Source organism: Dunckerocampus dactyliophorus, chromosome 20, assembly GCF_027744805.1.
Source record: "Dunckerocampus dactyliophorus isolate RoL2022-P2 chromosome 20, RoL_Ddac_1.1, whole genome shotgun sequence".
Taxonomy (NCBI): Eukaryota; Metazoa; Chordata; class Actinopteri; order Syngnathiformes; family Syngnathidae; genus Dunckerocampus; species Dunckerocampus dactyliophorus.
Window position 1 is genome coordinate 10,197,512 of NC_072838.1, and position 24,584 is coordinate 10,222,095.

The 24,584-nt window shown below is 41.0% G+C and overlaps 2 protein-coding genes and 1 long non-coding RNA gene across 5 annotated transcripts; 2 read left to right on the forward strand and 1 right to left on the reverse strand.

Moving 5' to 3' along the window:
- Positions 1–1,670: 1,670 nt before the first annotated feature.
- thrap3b (thyroid hormone receptor associated protein 3b) lies at positions 1,671–13,696 on the forward strand. Of its 3 annotated transcripts, XM_054763302.1 has the most exons (12): positions 1,671–2,024; positions 4,713–4,855; positions 6,119–6,841; positions 7,332–7,934; positions 8,047–8,213; positions 8,359–8,470; positions 8,564–8,639; positions 9,279–9,454; positions 9,532–9,769; positions 10,163–10,312; positions 11,071–11,098; positions 12,613–12,764. In XM_054763302.1, the coding sequence occupies exons 2-12, from the start codon at positions 4,740–4,742 to the stop codon at positions 12,618–12,620; spliced, it is 2,397 nt and encodes a 798-aa protein (XP_054619277.1). In that variant the 5' UTR covers positions 1,671–2,024; positions 4,713–4,739; the 3' UTR covers positions 12,621–12,764. The 3 variants fall into 3 exon arrangements, with proteins under 3 accessions (XP_054619277.1, XP_054619274.1, XP_054619276.1); XM_054763299.1 differs by lacking the exon at positions 11,071–11,098 and having other exon boundaries at positions 12,613–13,696; XM_054763301.1 differs by lacking the exons at positions 11,071–11,098; positions 12,613–12,764 and adding an exon at positions 10,385–11,058.
- Positions 13,697–15,809: 2,113 nt separating this feature from the next.
- eva1bb (eva-1 homolog Bb (C. elegans)) lies at positions 15,810–22,597 on the reverse strand. The gene is made up of 3 exons (XM_054763957.1): positions 22,242–22,597; positions 18,736–18,881; positions 15,810–16,669 (listed from the first exon to the last, which is right to left on the reverse strand). Exons 2-3 carry the CDS (start codon positions 18,800–18,802, stop codon positions 16,233–16,235), a joined length of 504 nt encoding a protein of 167 aa, XP_054619932.1. The 5' UTR covers positions 18,803–18,881; positions 22,242–22,597; the 3' UTR covers positions 15,810–16,232.
- On the forward strand, positions 16,332–24,075 carry LOC129173236 (uncharacterized). The gene is made up of 3 exons (XR_008567199.1): positions 16,332–16,431; positions 22,349–22,474; positions 23,401–24,075. It is a non-coding gene; the product is annotated as an uncharacterized LOC129173236 (long non-coding RNA).
- Positions 24,076–24,584: the final 509 nt, after the last annotated feature.

Sequence of the window (24,584 nt, forward strand, 5' to 3'; positions counted from 1 at the left end):
TACAATGTTTTGATTTAACATACAATATACGCCGAGGAGGGTGACGGGTACCTTCCAGGATCACCCTCATGGTTCTCCCTTCATACATCCAGCGTATCAGATTCCCAGCCAACTCCACCGGGCCTTGTTTCATCTGGCAACAAGCTGTGAACAACATGTGCTGTCTGTATCTGTTTGCTTTGCTTTGGAGGCTCGCTTTAAAATTAGAACACCATTCAAAGCAGACAAAACCTCTCCACCAGCTCTCATTTACTTTCATTTCTCCTTGTAATTGATACATACTATGTATGCATTGCATACTGTAGAAGACCTGTCAATATTTACATTTTAACATGAGAAAAATGTCCTGGAAAATAAGGACATTTCTGATTGTCCACCAGCATAATACAGTAGTTTCCCGGTGACAACAGAAGGTTTGACAGGTATGGAATAAGGTCAAAGACGAATTTGAACTAAACCTTCCATGTCATATCTCAAATGAACGCGCTTGGCAATGGCTCTCCGGGTGTGCATTTATTTTATCAATATACGCTGACATGATGACGAAATGATCAAAAAACATGTTATAGCTTGAAAGCGAAATTCCCAAGCAACACAAAAACATATAATAAAATATTTAAACAACAAACAAAATTTAACTGACTTTTTACTTCCTTGGTTATAGTTGTCCTCTTCTCGTTGATACCCACACCTCTTGTGAGTCCATAAACAGCCCGTAATGGTGAGTGACAGACAAAGAGCCGTATGCAGTCAGACAATGGTGCCAAAAGAGAGGTTGTCGCTGTTAATAATAACTGCGGTTATTAGTGTCAAACGCCCACACTGTGAAGGAAAATGAGCATTAATAAAGGTACAGTAAAAGGTCGTGCACATTTTTTTTGTCATTGTTTCTTTGCAACTCAAACAGCATAGACATAAACTCAAAATAAAAAATAAAAATCAAATAAATGCACATCATAAATTTTTGAAAATGAAACAGTGGAACAAAATTAGTTTTTAGCTCCGGGCTTTCCAATTTGTATTGTCAGGCAGTGTGTAGAGAAATTGTACAGTAAATAATTTCCTCCATTGGTATTTTTATTCAGATTTGCACCACAATGTTCTTGCTTATTTTGTACACGAGATCATGAAACAGGATGTGCATGATCCTGCTAATAAACAACCCAGTACCTCCTGTTCTCAGAGAGGTCTGTGTCTAACATATACAGTACAATAAATCTTAGTGGTTATGGGTTTTCCTGCAAGGAGACCATCGGATATTTTGGCGGTCAAGGCCGGATGGCGCCCGAATGGTGATCAGGGTGGGATCTGTCTCAATCAGCAGAGGCATTATATGGCCCAACGCTGGTAAAAATAGTACACACACCCCCTCTTCAGGCTTAACTGCTCCACAGACATACCCCCACTGTTAGATGGACAACATGAATTACAGCAGCCATAATGCAGATATGTGTTGTTTCTATACAGTGTATCATGGAGTGAATCTACATTCTATTTGCACTATTTATATCCAATGCGGACTAAACTGAGACCTAGGAACGTATGCCTACTATCCTGTATTAATGGTAATAACTAACAGTGTAACTTCAATCAAACGTAATCACAAAAGCTACACGTATGAAACGTGGCCATTCGTTGACTGTGTTACTACCTCGCACAAGTCTCGCGAGATTTCGAAAGATAGCACCCTGAGCTAATCTGCCTGTCGTTGGACAACCCCTGGGCTGCGTGTTCTCGACGCCGAAAGACGTGCATAAACTGCTACCCACGAGGGAAAAAACATGCATCGCTTCGTATATATGTCATGTGGATTGCCTCGATAGTCCCTGTTTCTTTTTAGGGCGCGGGGGACTCGGGGTTTTTTTTTGGCTCGGTTTGGCGCATTGCTACTATCGACTAGCTAGCGAGCTAGCATACTTGCTAACACCCAGACGGGAAAAAGCAGGAAGGAGAGCACCGACGAAGCTTGGCCTTTAAACGGTTGCTCTACAAGCAAACGACGATTCTTGTGAAAACACAAACAGGTAACACACATTTCCACACATCGTCTGTGCTCGACATACTGAAATGTGCAATAGCTAAACGAGAAATAGAGTACTGATTAACATGTGGGTAGTCAATTGTCTTACATGGGCGTCAAGTTGCATGTAAATGATCTTCGTTATATTTAACTGTAGCATCGAATCCATTGTGTAACACACGGAGGCCAGTTTGCATTATTTGTATACGTCATGCTAATATGCAATTACTTTCGGTTTATATTGGCACCTGTTCTCATCTTGGCTTTGCATGCGTGGTGTGCAGAGACAAATGGCATTGTATAAATTACTAAACGTTGTTGGTCGGTTCTATCAGCACGTTTGTCAGACTGCCCTAAAGAGCTAAATGGCTCCATAGGGTCACACTATTGAGTCTATGGCGTTAAATAATTGCCTTTGGTGGTTAAACAGCATGTAAAATGGATGAAAAGGGGGTGGGGGTTGTGCGTCGTTCACTTCCTCTTCAGTGCTGAATGGAGGCGTGGTTTTTGATTACACCCGCTAGATAAAGTGGTCTGTTTCAGGGTATCTAAAATGGTTGAATGGCTAAGCAGTAATATTCATGCATAAAAATAATAAACAGCTCCAGGTATGTAAGGGGTCTTAGTGCTACAGCATCACGGCCCCGACTCACGCCTCCCCCTCCAAAACCGCTGGTGAAGGTTGGCGTGCACCTCCAGAAAATGTCTGGATCGCAGAGCTGTGATTTGTATTTTTTTTTAGTACATAATTTCCCAATAATTACCCTTTCCTGATTTTACTTCCCGTGAAAGCGCAGCACTGATCACTACTACTAATACGATTACACAGGAAGCTAAATAGCTTGTCAACGAGGGTTGTGGTTGCTCACTCTCAGGAAAACACTGTCCTGTGCCCAGAGCGTCTTACCAGAGAAATGCACGTCACGTGCTCAACCCCCACCAAAGAGCTATATCATGATCAAGATGCCGCCACAAGGGCCGGCGTAGTGACAACGCTGCAGGAGAATGAAGCCTTAAAACCCTGGAGTGGTATTTGTTGTGGAGAAAATGGTGTAGTCATGGCAACAATGTGTAGCCCATAGCAACCGTTTGTTGTCAGCAGGACATTCCACACATGGGGTGCAAAGGCCATTTTATGACGGGACTTTTAAAGAGGATCTGCAAAAAAAATGCGAATGTCACTGACTCAACTGTGCATGAAGCACTTGGGACTCATGGCTCCTTGTTGGACTACATTGGAATAGTACTGACAAAAAAGGATATGTCTTGTTAAGATGCCATGCGTTAATGAACATGTTCTGCATTTCCAGGTAAAAGACTTTTTCCATCTTAAACACTGAATGCTGATTATTTCAACATGGTGATAATTGTTACGGTTTATGGTATCCTCAATTTACAAATAACAAAAACAAATGTACAACCAAGATAATCAAATAAATGTAAATAGATATAAGTAATAAAAGCAACTCCAAAAAACTTGAGAAATGGTTTTAGTATTGTCTGCTGTAAACCATATTTTAAAAAAATAATGTGAATTATTAATTGGTTAATAGATTGATTAATGAAATGGTGGTTTCTATTTGACCAAGATTCCATTTGTATTTACCAATATTTATAGTTATGCACTAACATGTGCATAACATAGCATATACAGTCATTCTTTGCTACATCACGGTTTGAACATCGCTCCTTAACTCTATCATGGTTTTTCAGAAATTAATTAATAAATGATCACTACACAGTGGTCGACTATGGTCCTTTATTTTTCAATATTGCAAGACATATGTTAGTATTCTGGTCACTAGGTGTCAGTAATGAGACAAAGCATTGATGGAACATGACGTTACATGACGTGACCTGAACACTGCATCTAGTCAACCATGGCATGTTGTACATGGCAGAGTCGCCTCCAATTGTGTGTGGAAGTGGTAAGTTTTCCTTCTTACTTTGTCCTTCCCCACTCTGTTTGAAACCCCTTAAGTTTAGAATAAATCAATTGGAGACTAACAAGGTAGCTCGCTAGCATGCGATGCTTAAAGCCGTGGCCGTCTCTTATGGCCCTGCAGTGATCTCGTAGTGATCTGATCAGTAGATTTGTAAGTGTTCAGAAGTCACTGCTGTGAAGCGGGCCTGTGAGTCTTGTAGCTTTAGCGTTTGCTCGACGCTAGGGATGGTGCAAGAATTAGGACTCTGGAAAGCACAAATGCACACACTTAACACGTGTGTGTTTCCTGATTTAAAAATGGTTTACCTGTGTCTCTCCCTCGCTGTCTTGCATCACAACTTTGCACATATTGTGTGCACAGAAGCACTGCTCAGTCTCATTATGCCGCCGGCCGGCTCATGTCCATATGGTTGCATGTTGTTGCAGCTGCTGTCCAACCTGTTGGCATCTTTGTGGCATCCCTGCATGCCCCTCCCCGTGACAGTTCAAGGTCATGTGAGCTGGGTGATGATAGTTGTTGAAGGCAAGGGTTCTTTTTGACAGGTGACAAGGTGTCCCACTGTCCGATCCAGGCCTGTCAGCAGCTCTGAAAGCGTCCAGCTGTCCAGCCCTCAGTGAAATGGGTCACTTGTTGTGTTGTTTTTGTTGCGCAACATGATATAACCTTTGGACTGAGAGTCCCCTTGAACATTTGGTAGGTAAAGAGTAACCTGCCTAATAACTTACAACATTCTGTTCTTTTTCAAGGATATTTATTCTGGCATAAGGGCTAAGATGGCTCCTGACTCTCCTGCTCGCTCCAACTCCAGATCAAAGTCCAGGTCCAGGTCTTTGTCAAGATCGCACTCAAGAAGCCGCTCCCGCTCAAGATCCAGAAAACGGCGCTACAGGTAAATCGAGCCATGTTAAAAAAAATGTAATCCCAGGAAGCATTTCAGGGTTAGGTTTTCATTATTAGATTTCATGTGTTTTATTTTGAATAGTAGTATTATAACCTACGGTGGAACCCGCTTAAGTCAATATTGCTTATCTTGCCAACCTGCCTTTATGTCGAACAACTCATCAAGTTCTGGTCCACTGTGTTGTTATTATTACGAAAAGTCCTCACTAGGGTCACAGGTATGCTTGAGCCTATCCCAGCTGTCTTCAGATATGAGGTCGGGTACAATCTGGACTAGTCGGCAGCCAGTCGCGGAGCACATATAGACAAACAAGCATTCACACTCACATTCATACCTATGGACAATTTATAGTCTCCAATTAACCTAGCTTGCATATTTTTCAAATGTGGGAGGAACCCACGCACGCACACATGCAAACTCCACATAGGGATGTTCCAATGGACATACTAATTCAAAGACGTAATATGTAGAATTCTACTCTGGTCACTAGGTGTCAACAATGTTACATTGCTGAGATGATTAGCCACCGCAGGAAGGACACTGTATTGTACCGAAATTGCGATGCGGATGACGGTGCACAAATCACCCTTTTATTGGCGTCTACAAAACAGCACTGTATACATAACAGCAAGACACACTCAACACTTAAATGCTGCCAACTCTGTTAGGCAAATCTTCTCTTGGGCTAGAGGCTCTAACAAGCTGGCAAACGCCACCACCCCCTGTAGGCCAACCTTGAACCATACAAAATTTTTCCGTTGCTACAATTTCATCTGAAAACAGAAAAATCTATATATGCATAAATGGAGGAAAACTATGTCAACAAACTGCCCTAGCTTAAAAAAAGCCCCTTGAACCCCTGTTCTCCTTATGTCTCTGGCCAAAGTCATCAATAAATATGCAAGCAATGGTTAGTTTTGATTTCGGCGTCACGTTGACCACCGCTTATGTGGTCAGTCGGCTATGAGTGTCAGGAGCATCGAGCTAAGCGGATTCCACTGTATTTATAACAGTTTAAAAAAGAAACAAACATTTTTTATGCTTATTACATGAAAATAGATTAACAGTTTGGCATATTTGAGTTTGGTCACATAATACATCACAAACTTCTGACAATTGAATTGCACACTGAAAGAAACTGAATGACGACCACTACTACACAACTATGCAAGAATGCTTGATTTGTTTTCAGCAATCTCATTTTCTTGTTCTCTCTTGTCCCGCTTCTCCCTCTCTCTCGCTCTCATTCAGTTCAAGGTCTCGTTCTCGCTCTCGCTCACGTACTCCTGCAGCTTATCGAAATTATCCCTCCCGGGACTATCAGAACAACAGAGGTGGGTTCAGGGGCTACAACCGTGGCTATCGAAGGCCTTACCACTACCGGGGCCGAAACCGAGGCTATTACGCTCGTGGTCACTACCAGAACAGGGGAGGTGGCTACGGTTATAAGTCCAACTGGCAAGGTGGCGGTGGAGGCTGGCATGACCGCAAACACGACCAGGACCACCGCTCCCACAGCCCCAGAAGGGGGCGGTCACGCTCCCACACACCGGCTAAACGATCCGGAAGCCGCTCCCACTCCCGTCACTCTGAACAGTCATCATCGGAGCAGTCTCACCGCTCCAGGAGCTCTAGCTCCTCCAGGTCGCGCTCCTCCACACCTCGGCATCGCAACAAGGGCAAGCCCAGCTCCAAGATTACAAAGGAAAAGCAACCAGAAAGCCAAGTGGAGAAGCCAGGCCCGGCAGGAGATGGCAGTGTTATTGAGAAGGCATCAGGTGGTAAATGGATCGACTATGACACAAGCCCCAAACGTGGCAGCTCAGAGACGGCTCAGAAAGAAGACGTGACAGCTACTGTGACTGGCAGTCCCGCCAAGTCTGGACAAACTGCTTCCTTTGGCGGCTTTGGCTTCTTCTCCAAGGAGGATTCCAAAGGTGGCGATAAGACGGTGATCTCTGCTGCCTTCAAAAAGTATGTCTCCTTTATCTTTCATCCCAACTCAGTGGGATTCCTGCTTTCCCTCTTATTTTTTCAGCAATTTATGCAACATGTCATTTTTCTTTCAAATATTTTAGCCTTTTCCAAAAGTCATTGGAAGAATCCAGTTAAAATGGAATAGGAGTCCTGATTTTAAGTATGACAATTCTCCTTTGCTGTGCACTGAGAGGAACTTTAATGAAATCCCACGTACATAGAAAGAGGCGCATTATGTGAGTATAATTACTGTCTCATGGTCTGTACTATTTGCAGCAGGGATGGCTTTTACTCCTGCAATTAAGAGTCATTCTATGATTGTTATATGACCTTTGCACCATGATACTGATTTGATTGTTTATTAAACACTTTGGTGGGAGCTTTTTAGCAGAAACAGTACATCAGACAGCCCCATATGTCTATTCATGCCAACTGGTGAGAGTATATTCTACGTAAGCGGTTTATTAAGTCTGGTTGTCTTTTACAGGTTCCTGGCTGAAAACAAAAGCAAAAAGCAGGCAGCTGAAAAGGAGGATGGTCACGATGGCGAGAAGAGCAGCGCAGACAGAGAGCAAGAGAAGGGCGCCAAGTCTGGAGACATCTTCAGCATCTCTGTCTCTGCTTTTGGTGACTCCAAGGAAGACAACACTATGCCATTCTTCGATGATGAAGAGGAGGAGTTCCTCAAATCTCATGGGTTGAAAGAGAAGGAGGAAGATGGCGGGGGCAAGTCCAGCGTGACTGCTCGGGATATATTCGGGAAATGGGGTGACGAGCCGAGCTATTCCACCTCCTACCCATCAGGAAAGGAGAAAAGCCGTAGAGATGATGATACTGAGACCTTAGACATGGAAGAGGAGATGTATCGAAGCCGCAAGCACAGTAAGAAAGAGGAGAAAGCCAAGAAGAAGGAGAAGAAAGATAAGGAGAAGGCCAAAAGGAGTCCGTCCCCTTCTACGACTTCCAAAGGCAAGGGCAGGCCGCTTTTCCCTGGCGCCTTCCCTCGTCGCGAGGAGTCTCCCGCACAACGTCTGTCTTCATCCAGAGAGGATTTTGAACAAAAAGTTGCTTTGATGGAAGAAATGCCAAGGTATGCATGACCGTATTGGTTGGAAAATACAGTCATGCTCATAGTACTATTCACCCTGTCAGTTATGTCAGTAATGTAATATATTTATTCTTCCTCTCTCTCTCATTCTCAGCTCCTCCCTGTCTAAGAATCGCTTCATGTCCAGAGAGCTGGTGAATCCCTCTAAGAAAGATCCGGAGTTCCGTTCAATCTTTCAGCATATTCAGTCTGGTCAGCTTCGCAGCAGCCCCCCAGAGCTGTTTGCTCAGCACATAGTGTCCATTGTGCATTACATCAAAGGTAGCACAAGAAAGGTCCACTGTGGACTGTTGAGTACATGTGCTGAACATGAATTTGCAAGCTATTTAATGTAGTAGTAGTAGTAGTAGTAGTAAGTAATAGTAAAGTGTGAAGGTGGCATAACACCGCTCTCCCTTCTTCACAGCTCAGCACTTCACCTCTACAGACATGACTTTAAGCGAACGCTTCGCCATGTACCAAAGGAAAGCTGCAGAGATAGAAATGATGAAGCCAAGGAAGAGCCCAGAAATCCACAGGTATGTACCTGGTAATTGCACCATATCCTCAGCATGATAATTTTGCTCTATTTTCCCTGCTGAAATGCAGTCATTTTCTTCCTCTTCTCTTAGGAGAATTGATGTTTCCCCCAGTGCCTTTAAGAGGCACTCTCACCTGTTTGAGGATATGGACGAGACAAGCTTCAAGGTGACCTGTTGTTTAGAAACTTGACGCATTGTCCACAGCCCAATTTGAGACAACCCCAGAGCCAACAGTGTTCAGCTTTGTGCTTTTCTTTCAAAGGATGCGTATTTCTAAATCAAAAGAGCCCAATTGTGTTTTGTAAGTGCCAAGCAAGCCTGCAGCCTATGAGATATGGTTATTGATTGGGTATGTACCAACCCCAAGCAAAGGCTAAAAGGAAGGGAGTTATGATCCTGCCTCTCATGGGACGCTTATCAATGCCTTTACCTTGTAAGTATCTTTCCATGAAAAGAAACAAATGAAGCTACAAAAACTACTGTAAATTTTTCAATTCCCATTTGAAATGATGCATGCATGCTGCTGGTGTCCATGAATATTGACCTGTCAACTTTAGACTGTTCGCAAGACACTGCATTTTAATACTGTCAATGACACACATTCACCACTGGGGGGGATATGATACCTTAGTATACAGTATGACTGAGCCATTTGAAGTGTAATGTGTTTATGTGCATATGTGCAATGCTCGTGTTCCATCACAAATATCCTTTAGCAACACCTGGGCTTGATTGATGCTTTCATAACTACCCCTTGGTATCTTTAACTGCTGATTTAATGACCTCTAAATGCATTGTACTGCAGGATTCAAGCAAAAAGTTCAAAGGGGACCCGATGGACCTTCGCCTGGATATTGAAAGGCGTAAGAGGTTTGCAGGGAAGGACTACAGGCGTGAGGGAGGCAGGAGCCCCGGAGGCTCCCGAGGGCCGAGCAGAGAGAGGTCCTCTGAAAAATCTGGAAAGCACCACAAGAAGTCCAAGTATGTTCAAACTCATAGCATCACAAATGCACGTCTGCAAGCTTCTTGACTTTTCAAACGTTTTCTTTTGTTCGCAGGAAGGGAAAGAAGAAGCGGGATCGCTCTCCATCGTCCTCTTCCTCCTCGTCCTCGCCATCCCCTTACCCGTCCGCACCTTTCAGAGGGAAAGAGTACATGGGAGATGGGGTGGAGCACTTTGAGGAGGGATACGGTCACCCACGTTACCCCCCGCGGGACTACGGTGGCCCCGGGGACAGAGGCCCTCCTCGGGATTATGAGGGCCCACACATGGAAAGAGGCAGAGGCCGTGGATTTGTAAGTGATTGCCTGCGCTTTGCTTGTCTATTCTTCTGTTTGTTTCCAAGGCACTGACATCTCACCTTCTTGCAATTTTCTGTCCTAATGGAATCACAGTAGACTGCACTTCTCTATGTTCCTACCTCCTAAAGCTAAGGAACATTATGTGGAGAAGGATGATGATGATAATGATGACTCTGTCATACTTAGCACTTCCTGATTTGTACTAAGGTAACGAATCGGTGGACTCTCAACTCATTACTAAAGAATGCATTTCATCCTTCCATCTGATAAGTTTTTGTGGTGTTCTCTTTGCCCCTCAGTGGATCATTGACCCTCATTTGGACCAGACCAACTTTCATCTTATAAAGTAGAACCAAAAAAAACAACAACCTGCTCTTCTGCTTTCAGTTCCCCAGAGTGAGAGGACGAGGATGGAACAGGGGCAATTATCCCGGCAACAACAGCAATGGCAACCCTGTCAACATGAACCCTCAAGGGCGCCCTCCAGAGGAGGAATGGGATCCCGAGTACACACCCAAGAGCAGGAAGTACTACTTGGTGAGTCTTAACCACAACAACTTTAATCCATCCATCCATTCATCCATCTTCTATGCTGCTTATCCTCACTAGGCTCGTGGGTATGCTGGAGCCTATCCAAGAGGCGGGGTACACCCTGGACTGGTCAACAGTCAATCTCAGGGCACATATAGACAAAAAAACATTTACACTCGTACCTGTCGCCAATTAACCTAACCTGCATGTTCTGAAATGTGGGAGGAAACCGAAGTATCGGAGAAAACCCACACTCGCACGGGGAGAACATGCAAACTCCACACAGAGATGCCCAAAAGGAGATTCAAACCCAGATCTCGTGACTGTGTGGCCAACATGCTCACCACTAGGCCACCGTACAACTTTAATGTAAACACATAAATTTAAGAGACTGGTAGTGTTGTTACAAGATCTATTTCTTACATATGGGAATTTAATAAAAGCGACATTATGTTTCCCTCTACACTGTCTATTGAGTGGCCCTGCAAGATTGAAAGTCTTATAAGTTTTACAGTCGTCCCTCCATCAGTTTTTCAAAAATCTATTTCTAAATCATTTTGTTTCATGGTTGAATATGACCTATTATTAGTCTAAATATATGTATATTTAAGCAAATGTTACACATTTTATTCTGCCTAAATTAAGCATTTTCCAGCATAAAAATGTCTAAATGAACTAAAATACAAATATTAGGCATTCAATGGATGCATTTAAAGATGTTCTACACTGGTCAGTAATGTTGCTCGTTTTTTGTCCCACGGGAGAGCTACAACTGGATATCACATTCTTGGGGTACGTACTAACTGTCACTGAATAATGTTGCTCTGCTGTTGTCATACTAATTACGTCTTGTCCTCAAAACACTATTTGTGTGTGGTTGTTTAATAAACATAAACACAGTGTGTCTAGCCTTATGATGGGGATACTATGACAGGGGTCTCCTATCTCACCAGGTGATTTTTGAGTAGCTCACAAAGGGTCAAAGAATATTTGCTTAAGCTTTGAGTAGTTTTTTAAAATGATAACTGTTTAATTCAGACTTTATGCCTTAATGACAAATGACCACCAAATAGCAAAATGACAATGGCCACGCTGTTTGAGTAGAGACCCGCTTGGTAAAGGAGTGTGCAATTTAAATGTTGCCAGTTATAAATAAACACATAGTTGAGAGCTCTAACAGTAATGGAAGTTGGAAACTGAATTAACTGTTTTAAATAGGATATATTTCTATTTCATATATTTCTAGTATTTTTTCTGTTAATTTTGTTATCTTGAATTTAAAAATACATTAACAAATTATTTCCCATGTATTTATATTACTCCAAAGCATGCATCAAGTTAAATTTAGGTTTGTGTCAAATAGTACAGAAATTGTTTCACACAAAGGCCAAAAAAATATATATATTTTTTAATAATGACCTTTTTGCCAGGGGCGTTTGGAATTGTCTTAACGGTGGCCCTGACCAATAGCACAATAAATAGAAAACCCTACAGTTACTCCATGTGAGTGGCATTGGTGTTGGTATCAGCCGATCCCACTCATGGTTGATGGGTGACATAAAACTAATCGGAGCATCCCAAAAAAAAAGTCGCAAACCTTCAGTGACACAAAATAATCCACAAGTGAAACCCACAGAAGACGCTTGCTCACACGTGACTATATATGTATGTTGTGATAAAGACATGCCTTTTCGAATTAATGCGATTGCTCCTCTCATAACTAACTCATTCAATTCCAAAGACTTAGTTATACGTTTTTATAAACCCGAACACTCGATCCCAACAACTTTTTATTTTGTACGTATTTTACATACAAGAGAGGCAAAAGGTGATGATGCAACGCCCCACTAATACATTTAACTTCAGAGCAATTTTAAGCCATAAAAACGGCCACAAGGTGGCAGAAGTGCTTTTTATAAGAGCTCGGCAGAGTTCATGGAAAAAAACACATGACAGGAAGGAGGAAGTGAGAGAGCGTGGAGGAGTGTAGCGTGCAGAAGTTACCGCATTGTAGGGAAATTTTAACACATGCACACAGTTCAGTTCCAAATGTGAAAATAGCAATAGTGTTGTATTTGTAAAATATCCCCTTTTTGTGTTGTTTGTTTGTATAGTTTAGATATTTGAGCCGTCACAAAGTAAAACATTTTTGCTTGAAATGCATCTTTTCACAAAAGCTGGTTTTCTCCATTTTCTAGTCAGGAACCGATATTTTCCTGAAACGTACCAATGTTCTACAGCTGATTACTCAAGAACGGGAAAAATGAGAAACTAGCCTTTAACCTGATTGTCTTGTCTCATTTCAGCACGATGACCGAGATGGGGAGAAAAACTGGGTGGACAACCGTGGGCGAGGCCGAGGTTCCTTCCCGACCCGCCGGGGACGCTTCGTCTATCGCAAAGGAGGCAGCAGCCCCAAGTGGGCCCACGACATGTTCCAGGGCGGAGAGAAGGCAGCAGAGCTGGGAGACGACAACATCGAGGGCCAGCCTAAAGACACCAAGAACGCAGACGATGGCCTGAAGCCCTAAACAGCCATCAATGTGTCTGTATAGCAACGCTTGTAAAAATGTCTTTTTTTTTCTTCCTTTTTTTTCCCCGCCTCCCTCTCCAGCTCTCATGTTGTGTAATTTTCTCTGGTGTCTAAGGCTTTTATGTCACATTAGATGAATGAATGAATGCTGCTGAGGAAAAAAATCCTGAGGCAACTTTCAATGAGGAAAGAAACATTTGTGCCTTCAAAGGAAAAAAAAAAAAAGCTGAAGGAGCTTTTTAAGCTTTTTTTTTCCCCCCTGTTCATCTTCCCCTCTTCTCTCTTCTTATTTGGTGTTTGGAGCCCTGATGGTGTCTTGATGTTAAAGCTGCATGACATGTTGGATTACTGCTTCTCCCCACGGGACCAATCACTACCCTCCAAATTCATTTGTATTATTTTAGTGTCACGAGCTATTCTTATGGGCCACATACTTGTTGGTGTGTTTTCAGTTCAAAAAAATTATCCACTCCAAAATATACGGTAATTGCTCTGCTTTAGTCACATGGATATAGTGTAGCGAAATAGGTTTACATGATCATTTTAGTAAAGTGGATGCCTTTTATGTTAGGAGTTTTAATTGAAACGTTACACATAAACGTAATTGCTAACTCTAAAAAAATATATTGTAATATGTTTGGACAAGCTTAAAATTTGTGGGTTTGTTTTCACACTTCATTGAAAAAAAAAATCAACAGGACGTTTTAAGAACTAGATTATCTTTGAGTACGTTCTGCATGTACGCAACAAAACTGTTTAGTTTTTTTCCGATTAATACCAAACAGAGGACTTTTATACTGTGGAAGAGCTTTCATGTTTGTCTTTTAATTTTCAATAAATGATTTTTTTTCTTTTGATTTCGGACAGTTGTGTGAGTGTTTGGAAGAAACAAGGAGAGCCAATGTAAGACGTGTATCATTTCTGCTGAGGCGTGCGCTCCTATATTCTTAATCACCCTGCAGCCAGCACATTGTGAGCAGTAGTCACATTTCCAGCCACACTGGTGAACAGACCAAGTCAAACTGGCTCATTATGCTGAGGTGTTGGCTGTCCTGTGACTGCGATCGTCCTCTTCACTTAAAACATGGCAACCATGCGCTCTGTTTTCAGCATAACAAACCTTTTCATTGGGTGGCGGCTTGTGGGGAGACATATCACTGTATGACAACTAAACCAGAGGCTGCTGAGAATTGTGGAAAGGGAAACGGGGAGCGACAGGGTCAGTGACACCAGCCGGTGGGAATGCTGGGAAACTTTTTTTTTTTTCTCTGGTAGGAAGTCTCAGCAAGTCATTTTCTCTGCAGCAAACTATTTTGGAAATGTTTGGGTGTGGGTTCTTATGGGTTTAAAAAAACATGAGTTTTTATTCAATATAATCTCAAATTTCCTTTTCCTGTTTCGGATGAAACATTTTAAGATTAATTGAAATATGATTATTTCAAATTTTGTTTTAGTCATGAGAACCAAAGTACTTTTTTGGATATTTTTTTTTATCTTACAAGTAAAATGAGGAGATCCTGTACATGCTAATTAAATGCTCCATGTGCGTGTAATGTAGGAATTTGTATGTAGTTATCACAATGATAGATTGCCTACAATATTTTGTTCTGGTGTATGGTGGTGGAAGAAACATAAGCTCTGTTATATGCTGATAGTTATAATGATAAATGTATTTATTACTAGTATTTGTTGTAATGTTGCAGTGCAATCAAAAATATTTCTCCATATTCATAGTATTTTTAAATTTGGTTTTATTATCTAAAAACCTTCCTGCTTTGGCTTTTATGTTACGTTAAGCCTTAACCCATTAAACGTCCTAAAATGGGCCCTATGCAGCTTTATGTGTGACTTGAATACGAAAGAATTGAACTTAACTCACTGTGACAGGAACAATGAAAATCAGTTCGGCATTTCTTCATAATTTGCAGCATTTAAGATGAAATATAAAAAAACAATTATTTACATGTTCAGAATATATCCTTGTTTGATGTTTGGCTCTAAATTGTTATCCAAAGGAAACTCGGAAAGTCCAGTTTGGAGTGGTTGTCACGTGACAGTCATGTGACAATCCCAGGCTATGGCAGTGTGTCAGGTAAGCTAGCTAATGCCCTTTACGGTCATTTTAAACCCATTTAACAATTGAAATGCATTAATAGGGTGTCATATATCACAATTTAACTATTCTTACTATAGTTCTTGAAAAAATATTGTATAAAACAAGCTAGAAAAATCCCGCGTTTTGGCTTATGAATTACTATGGAAAGTCGGAGGTGACATGTTTGTCATGGTGGAAATGTTAACAACTCACTCAATACTGTCTTAAGTATTTTGAAGGAATATATATTTTTTTGTTTTAGAGTACATTTGTGTTAAACTCAAATAAGGACTAACATCACTGATAATATAAATTAGTATTATTTTAGACTAAATATCACAATATGTTCTCTGTTTCACTTCGTCTGTGATACTGTATCACAGACGAAGACCATCGTTTGGGTTCCAATAGGTTTAAATAAATAAATAAATACATTTCAATACAATCATCTTAAAATCAACAAAATTACTTTTCTTCCTGTTTTGGATGTGTGTACATTTTTCAAGTTTAATTTGCTGTGATTTACAATTTTATTTTATTAATTTGATCCCAACCACAAACAAAAACGCATACTTTTCCTGTTTAGAATTTAATATAAAATAACTATGTATTTTTATTACATTTAATGCGAGTAATAAAAAAAAAAACTTTTCTTGCTGTTTTGACTCGTAATATAATAATTATTTTATTTTTTTTAATTTTATTTTGTTCATATAAAAACAAAAAGGTACTTTCCTGTCTTTTTTGGCTTACATGTTTTGTCTTAAATAATAGTAGGAGATACTGTACATGCATTTAGTTGGCCAGTGACACTACTGTATGCTTTATGTGAAATATGCAAAGTAGGAAGTGATAGGGAAAGAGGTCAATAAATGTACAAACTAAATATTGCTTTATTTGTGATCCCACATTATGATCAAGATCTAACATTAAAGTGGGATGTGGGTTAATATAACCATGAAAATACATCCACAGAACGACAGATCGACAAAACATTTAATTACATTTAATTTAAGTACTGACTTGATCCTAAAATGTGCATTTATTCCAATCACTGGAGGATAGCATTTTCATATTTTCCATGAATTATTTGCGGAACAAAAGCAGATTCTCACTTTTTAGGCCACGGAATCTGAAACCGAGGATGTGAAACACCATATTACCCACAATGCAATTACTAGATGCATGTATGTTAATAGCATTATTATCAAACTGGACCTTCTCCATAGAGACACATGAAAAATCTTACAGTCAAGTGTTCCAGTGTTCTGTGTCTGTTTGCCATAGGTTTTTGGACACTAGTGATAATGGACCCGTCCAATAGTACCAGTCCCAGTGACCAGAATATCAGGCTGCCCGTTCCTCCATATTTCCCTAACAATGCGCTCCCTCTCCTCCAGACGCCGTGCCTTCTCCAGCTCCTCGGCTGAGGCGAACACATCGACGCTCTTCAGAGTGCCGTGAGACTGCGTGCTGCGCTCGTCCATGGGCACCAAGGTCAGTTTGTGGTTTTCTGACTCGCCTTCCTCTGCTAGGCTTTCGTCTTCCACTTCCTCCTCTCCTTCTTCCTCTTCTTCCTCGCTGGACTCCTTCAGCTGCCTCCTCTCGGGTGACCGAGGAGGTCTGCTGTGGCGGCGAGGCCTGCAGGTGATGCCAGCTATCAGGAGGCACAGCGCCATGAGCAGGCCGAAGCAAACGCCCATCATGAAGTAGAGGGCGAAGCTCTCTGGGTTGGCTGTGTGGACATGGACACACATGCATTTACTGTTCATAAGAAAAACAGGGAACTCTTCTTTTCCCTCATATAATGTATCACAGGGGTGTCCAAAGTGTGGCCCAAGGGCCATTTGGAGCCCATGGCAAATTCTAAAAATGTAAATTAACATGAAAACTGAAAAAAAAACAACAGCAAAAATGGAGAACTCAAGTACGGTAGTCATTTTACAGGAGAAACAAGAAAAAGTTGTAATTTTACAAGAATATGGTAATATTATATGGGAAAAATAATGTAATTTTAGTGGGATAAAGTTGAAATATTAAAGAAAAAAAAAACATTTTTTAAGTCAGAATATTATGAGAAACAACAAATAAAGTTGTAATTTTTGGAAAATTAGGTTGTGGAAAAAGTTACGTTACGAGTATAAAGTCTAATATTGCAATAAAGTTGAGAAGTTTTACTTGAATAAACTCGTAATACTATGAGGAAAAACCATTTTAGGAGGATAGAGTTGAAATATTCAAGAAAAAAATACACTATTTTTTAAAAGTCGTAATATTACGGGAAACAAAACAAAATGAAGTTGTAATAAAGTTGTAATTTTTGGAAAATTAGGTTGGTTGGTATGTTGGCCCCACAGCCAGGAGATCGGGAAGATCTGGGTTCGAATCTTCGTTGGGCATCTCTGTGTGGCGTTTGCATGTTCTCCCCGTGCGTGCGTGTGTTTTCTCCAACAGCAAAAATGGAAAATCACTGCGTATCACAGTATCACTGCGCGCTGCCGCTTGTCCATTCTTGTGTATGCGTTCCACAGTGTTTACATGCGCGGATGAAGACCGCTGCAACGCGATGGAGCTAGCATTGCAGCAGTCTTCATCCGTGCATGTAAACACTGGCACACATAGACAAGAATGGACAAGCGGCAGCGCGCAGTGATACGGAGAGAAAATAACACCGAGCGATCGAGAGGTCTGACTTTTTTTTGGGCAACGGTTTTGTGTTGCAAACGTATTACTCTTGAACGCATATTGTTTTGAGAAGCCAAACTCTTAACTGAAGAGACCCCAGCAACTAGCCGGAACTGCTTTCCTCCACAACGAAAACCGACCAGAACTCGGCTCACGGGAAGTGGGGGGAAAAGTCACCATTGATGCACTACACTGCTGATGGGGAGGTCATACAACTTCATGTCGAAAAATCCAAACTACCCCTTTAAGAAGCCAAAAACACGGGATGGGAGGAGAACCTTTTTCACTCTCCTGTTGGACATGCCATGCTTGACTTCATGACGCAGTGTTAAGGTAACGTCTCAATGTTTTGTATCATGTTTTGTATCATTACTGCCCCCTAGTGACAAGAATCCTACATATCACTTGTATTTCAATATTTATTGACTAATAATAGTCCACCACGAAACAGGGGAGCGATAATGGAACGCCGATATTGTGAGGAATGACTGTATATTACATAATATATGCCATATATAAATATAAACCCGTAGGTGTTCCCAAACTTTTGAAGGGGAGTGTATATTATATATTAAAAGAAATATTTAAATGGGAATGTCCTGAATGAGCTGAATAATTTTCATGTTGGAATGGTTTGAATCTGTGAATTTTTGTTGCAGAAAATAGAGAGTTACAGAGGGACTGGGGACTTTTGGAGCGTCAAAAACCCCAGGAATCCTGAATGAGTGGAACATTTTGATGTTTGTATTTGAAAAGTGTGAAAACCTGTCCGCAGTGATATCAATTTTTGGTGCATGATATGTCCTCTTTACAAATATCCACCCATTGGAGCATCCGTTCTTTCGACATTTCATCCAAGGTTAGTTTATCGGCTGCTGTATGTGAAATAAAGTATTGCATGTCGCACAAAGTGATGCTGGTGGAGTTTAGTCTCTCACTCCTCAGCAACCAGTGACAGCAAAGTCAGAGAATGTCAGAATTGTGTTAAGGCGAACCTGAATAAAGCACCTTTTCATTCAGTCAAATGTGCATAGATTACATAAACATAGATGTCCAAGGGTTGGTCTGCGTGAAACATATTTTCTCTGCGCTGACAATAAACCACTGAGCTGTTACCTTTGATGTGAGCGTATGTCGCCATGCTGTTACTCAGCAGCTCCATGTCTTTCCTAATAGGCTCCATACTGGTTCAACTTTGCCTTTAAGTCTCTACCATCTCCAGGAACTTCCTTTACTCGCCGAAATTCCAGGATCGGCTACTTCTGTTGAGTACAAATCACATTCAAAGAGTTAGAATCTCATATAGCAAAACAAGTTCATGTTCTTCCACTAGGAACCGTGGACCGGGGGTGTTCAAAGTGCAGTTCAGGGGCCGATTGCAGCCTGCTGATCACTTTGTATTGGCCTGTGACACAAAAATATAATTGCTTAAAAAAAATAAATAAAAAAAAATGGGGAAAAAGCGGAAAGGCCCAATCTAATGGGAAAAAGTTAAAATGTTGATGCATACATCAATTTACAGACAGTCATCACTCGTTTATCGCGATTAATTGGTTCCAGACCCGACCATGATAAGTGAATTCCCGCGAAGTAGGATTCCTTCTTTATAAATGGAATATTTTCATGGTTAAAGCATAGAAAACCTGTTTACGATCTTCTAAATACGTTTTTTAACATTATTAGAGCCCTCTAGACATAAAATAACATCCCTATAGTCACCTTTACACTCACATTACCCAATATAGTAGACATAATAACAGAAAGTCCATCCATCCATCCATTTTCTATGTCGCTTATCCTCACTAGGGTCGTGGGTATGCTGGAGCCTATCCCAGGTGAGAGGCGAGAGGTGGCGTACACCCTGGACTGGTTGCCAGCCAGTCGCAGATCACACGTAGACAACCTTTCACACTCGTAAATTCAGTCTAAAACAATATTTGGTATTAAAGAAACAAATGAACCTTCATAGGAGTCTAATAATAATGATCATAATAATAATAAAAACAATAGTGTCTTTTCATGCGACAAAAATTGTCCCAGAGAATCTCCATCTCAATTTTTAGGAAGAAAATCATGACTGATGTAGTATGCAGCCCTCCGTAGAAACACTTGGGACACCCCTGCCATAAACATTGTGTTAATGTTCAGGCTGCAGCGGGCACATGGGCCTCAGCAACTAATGAGGATGTTTATATTTATGACATCAGTGCCCGAGGAGACTCATTTCCAGCTTCCGGTGTCAAACAAGCACATTTGGGCTCCTCTTTCCCACAACAAAAGTGACATGAAGGTTGTGCTTCACTGGGACATAATGCTGCTTTATTTATGCATTCCTGTATTACTGATTACGCGCCTTTTTTTCCCGAACTTTGTCAACGTAATGTAACCATTACCATCACGACACGGCCCCACGGTTTCAGTAAAGCTCCCATGCAAACATCATTGCTGATGTTTCCCACCGCCCTCACAATGGCCGCATCATTAAAATAACAACCTACATGGGAGCCAAGGCTTGTTCTGTCTCTCCAGGGAGAACAAAACTCTACCCTTGTTCCAGTGGTTGCCATCAGGGTCTGCAGCCTCTCTCCCACCCTGATCTTTATCCTGCTGACTCTTGGCAAACCCCCGCAAAACAAACACAACAAAACGTAGTGATTACAGTATTTTGTCGGAATTGCAATGATTGGTGGGCAACAAATCTACTCCTTAAACCAGGGGTGTTCAAAGTGCGGCCCGTTGCGGCCTGCAGCTTATTTTTTATTGGCTGGCAATTTATTAGAAAAGTTAGGGCTATCAAAGTTTCCTATTTTTGATTTTTGATATGATGTGCTCTTTTACACATTTGAAAATACTGTAAGAATGCCGCTTTGTTATTTTCTAATGTAAGATTAATGAGTACATCAACAAATGTAACCGTTGAATCGTATCGTTTGTACACTGTATCAAATCATATCAAATCGTTCTGTTTTTAAAATATGTCGTTTTTGAATCGTATCTTAACCCGTGTACTGGATGCGTATCGAATCGTTTACCACAAAGAGATTGACATCTATCTATGTGATTAATTGCGATGAATTGTGAGTTAACTGTGGGCAAAATTTGATTAATTGGGATTAAATATTTTAATCAATTGACAGCCCTAGTAAAAATACAATTAAACAACAAACCTAAAAAAAAAAGGACAATAAAGTTGGAAAGCAAGAAGGCGAAATGTTTAAACTAATAACAATAACAATACGCTGAGCTACATTATTGGCCAATTTTTTTTTTTTTAGATTTTTCTTCACTTTCTGTTTGGTTAAACCTAAACCAGTTTAATTTGTAAAAGTACTCACATGGGATAGTAGTTACATCTACAACAAGCTACTGTGTCAGCAGAATCTGTAAATGAATAGCGTCACATTTTGTTGTCACACAACAGTAGTTTCAATATGCTACACGTGAAGCTAATGCTAACAGTTGGCTTAGCATAAACAGGCTAGACATGGTCAGCCAGATGAAAGAAAGTATGGCGGTAACTTTTTAAACTCAGTTTTACATATTTAAATGTGTAAATCTCTGTAAGTCTCTAGGTAGGTAGTCTCTCCACAGAATCTGTAAATAATAGGGTGAAATTTTACAATGGCACAAGAGTAGTTACTGTATGCTACATGTGAAGCTACCTCTAACAGTTAGCGTAGCATAAGCAAGCTAGACATGGCTAGCTAAATGGGAGACGGTATAGCAGCTACTTTTTAAGCACATTTGTACACATTTTATACATGCTATGGTTAAAGTGAAGTTCGACTTTTAGGGTCGAAATGTCATGTTTTGTAAATAGCTGCTCTGTGGTACTATTCAGTACCAATTTAGTGGTTTACTTCATAAGGCAGGGGTGTCCAAAGTGCAACCCGGGGGGCAATTTGTGGCCTTCTAGTCGTTTGTTATTGGTCCACGGCACATTGTAGAAATAAAGTTCAACACTAAAAAAATGGGCAAAATTGAGCATAAAGGCACAATGTTTATCCTTTTTAAATAAAAAAAATGAAATAAAATAAAAATATCAAAGTTTCAAACAAAAAAAATGCTAATTTCCCTGCATGCAGTCTCCAATATAAAATTATCCTTGTTTTGTTCTTCCAACAAGTGTATTTTTATGCAGTCTGCTCAAAAACAGGCAGTTTGCGGTGAAGGTTTGTCTGCGCAGGAAACTCTTACACAAACACCAGCGGGAGACAAATGTCCATTTTTACATAGCCACTGGCTTTTTGGGGCAGACAAATGAAACGGGCAGCATTTCCAGGCTAGCCCAATAACGTCTTGTCTTAACCTCTTCACATGGAGAGGCGGCAGCTGTAGATGTTTATGTCCAGACCATAAAATGCACTCCGCTTCAACCCTCCCACGTTTCCTGCCTGGATAATCCCATTTAAGATGAAAGCTGAAGGCTTTGACAATGTGATGTCTTACTTACTACTTACGACACTTTAAGTACGACTTGAACGTACACTTCAGACTGGAAAGAATGTGAAAAGTTGTTTTCTTGGTGTTTTTACAAGCAAACGGGTGTGTTGCTGCTGCTGTGTAAGGAACTTTTGGCTGTCTGCATTTATGCTAAAGACAGAATTTAAGACAGTACTCACCGTAGTCCTGGATGATGGACGACAGTCTCTCCAACAAATGTTCCACTGAAGATTTAGAATGTGCTAACATACATGTGCTAAGTATAAAAATGTCATTGTTTCCACAGGATTACAGTGAGAAGATGCAAAGAGGAGATGATGTTGCTCTTCCAGGAGCCCTAATGTCCACTCCCCTTCATCTTCAGTGACCAGTCGTCCCCTGATGACAATGACGCTCTTCCTTCTCCTTTAAGGTGGGCCCTCGTACATTTCCTGCAGGCAAAACGCACGCATACTCACTTCCAAGTTGCTCCGTGCTGACCAGAGTGAGGTGATGTGTCCACTGCTGCTTGCAAACACACCACAGGTCTGTTCACTGGAGAGCCAGGAGGGGTGGAACAGGAAATAGCTTGTCAGCTGTTTTGGGCACATGGCCCTTATGCTGCTGCTGGTGCTTGAGGGGGCTTGTGGATTAATTGAGCTCTTTGTATTCGAATCTAGGGAGGGGAGGAAAAGAGCCGTGGAGTAGCAGAACGTGTTATGCGAAGAGCAGAGCAGCTCAGGCGAACAGGTGGTATTGTTTGATTGAATCTGGGAGGTAATTGAGAACGTTTACGCCAGAAGGGTTTCTAATTACTGCCTTGAAATAGAGTTTGGAACTTTTAATTTATACTTCCCCTGTTAAAAGTACAGCATGTACTGTACTTTTTAATCCGCCTGCAAACATGCAAGTGGATTCATCAGACAGTTGATTAGCTAGACTAGCGTACAATAATGCTCACTTTTGACATCTATTGTATAGTAATTCAATGGGTGAGAGCAAGCTTAGCGTAATTTCCAGAATATAAGATGCACACACTAAATTTAAAGAGAAAAGAAGATTTGTACATACTATATAAGTCGCACCGATCTATAAGCTGCAAGTGTCCACGTCGTAACATGGGATATTGAAGGATGTTACACAGAAAGATTTTTAAAACTTTCAATTAAATACATGTTTCCAGTGTGTGTATTACGGCTAGTTGAACAGTAGACTACCAGAAAAGTCATTCATTGTTGTCCTCATCCTCCTCCTGGGAACTCAAAGTCGTCCTCTTCAAATGTTGGAACCAAACAGCCCCCACAGTTCCCTGACCACACACGCCACCGGTCTCTCTCCTTCTTTCGGGTGTCGTTGCAGCGTCACCGCCGCCCTGAGGCAAATCAGCCTGTGCTGTCCTCCCCAGCACACAGCAGTCCAGCCTGACGAAACCCGCCAGTGACAGTGGACCTCCCGACACCGCTCGACGCTGCCGAGATCCATCAGCAGACACGAGTTAAGCTGCTAGATCGATCGCCTTCGACCTGAAAGCCGCATAGCATGCACCTCTCCGTGATGAGTAATGATGTGCGGATCGATACTGAAATATTACCTCCGATACCAGACCTTTGTGCTCTAAAATCGCTTCTCAAATCAAAATATCAGTATTTGGATACTTCATTCATTTGAGGTAATGTACTGTATATCATTAAGTGGACAGTAGTGGTTTAAAATAAAGGAATAAATTACTCTGGTTTAAATTCTTTATTTTATGAGCTATGTTATGGTTTGAAATACACTATGTTTTAAAATTTACAAGACACATTAGGTGTATTTGCACAAAGTATCTGTATCGGATCGGTATTGCTGATACCAGCCTGAAATTTACTCAGCATCGCGTCGGAAAAGAGATCAGTGGCACATCACTAATGATGAGGGCGAGTGCATAAAGCACAAAATGACTGCTCCGAAGCACACGAGATGTCCCGAGATCAGAAGGCGACCACAAATGATCCCCATCACTGTATAAGACGCAGGGTTCAAAGGATGAGCATAACATAGTGGCTTATACACCCGAATTACGTTACGTTCCGGGACCATCATCCTCAGATTTTGGATCAATTTTGCAACAAGAGTGACTGTTCTAATTATTAGATAGTAAAACAGCCTGCACGTCAGCTCTGTGTTATCGGTGACAGTCTGAATTTTTTCATTTTACATGACCCATTTTTCCTTTTTTCTTTTTTTTTTTTAATAAATAAACTTTCTTCTTGTACCTTTTATATGACTTTATCCTCATAATATTATGACTTTATTATTGGAATGTTATAACTTGCAACTTAAATTGCAACTTATTCTTTGTTTTGTTTGTTTCTCGTAATACTATGACTTTAAAAAGTTTTAATATTTAGTAATAAAGTAATAAAGCAAAACATTCCTAAACTGGCAGCAAGACAAATAATTACAGATAAACAGTCAACAGCGGCGCTGATGTGCACTTTTTTAGGTTGGATCCAAAATAAGAGTATGAAGGAACAATGGCGATGAGAGAAGGAAAGTGGAGC

Bases quoted from the DNA above. Each gene is read 5' to 3' on its own strand.
- thrap3b (XM_054763299.1), top strand. From the start codon at position 4,740: ATGGCTCCTGACTCTCCTGCTCGCTCCAACTCCAGATCAAAGTCCAGG. The intron at 8,214-8,358 runs GTAGCACAAGAA...CCTTCTTCACAG, and splicing joins CATTGTGCATTACATCAAAG to CTCAGCACTTCACCTCTACA. The intron at 8,471-8,563 runs GTATGTACCTGG...CTCTTCTCTTAG, and splicing joins AAGAGCCCAGAAATCCACAG to GAGAATTGATGTTTCCCCCA.
- eva1bb (XM_054763957.1), bottom strand. From the start codon at position 18,802: ATGGAGCCTATTAGGAAAGACATGGAGCTGCTGAGTAACAGCATGGCG. The intron at 16,670-18,735 runs GTAACAGCTCAG...ATGTCCACACAG, and splicing joins GACATACGCTCACATCAAAG to CCAACCCAGAGAGCTTCGCC.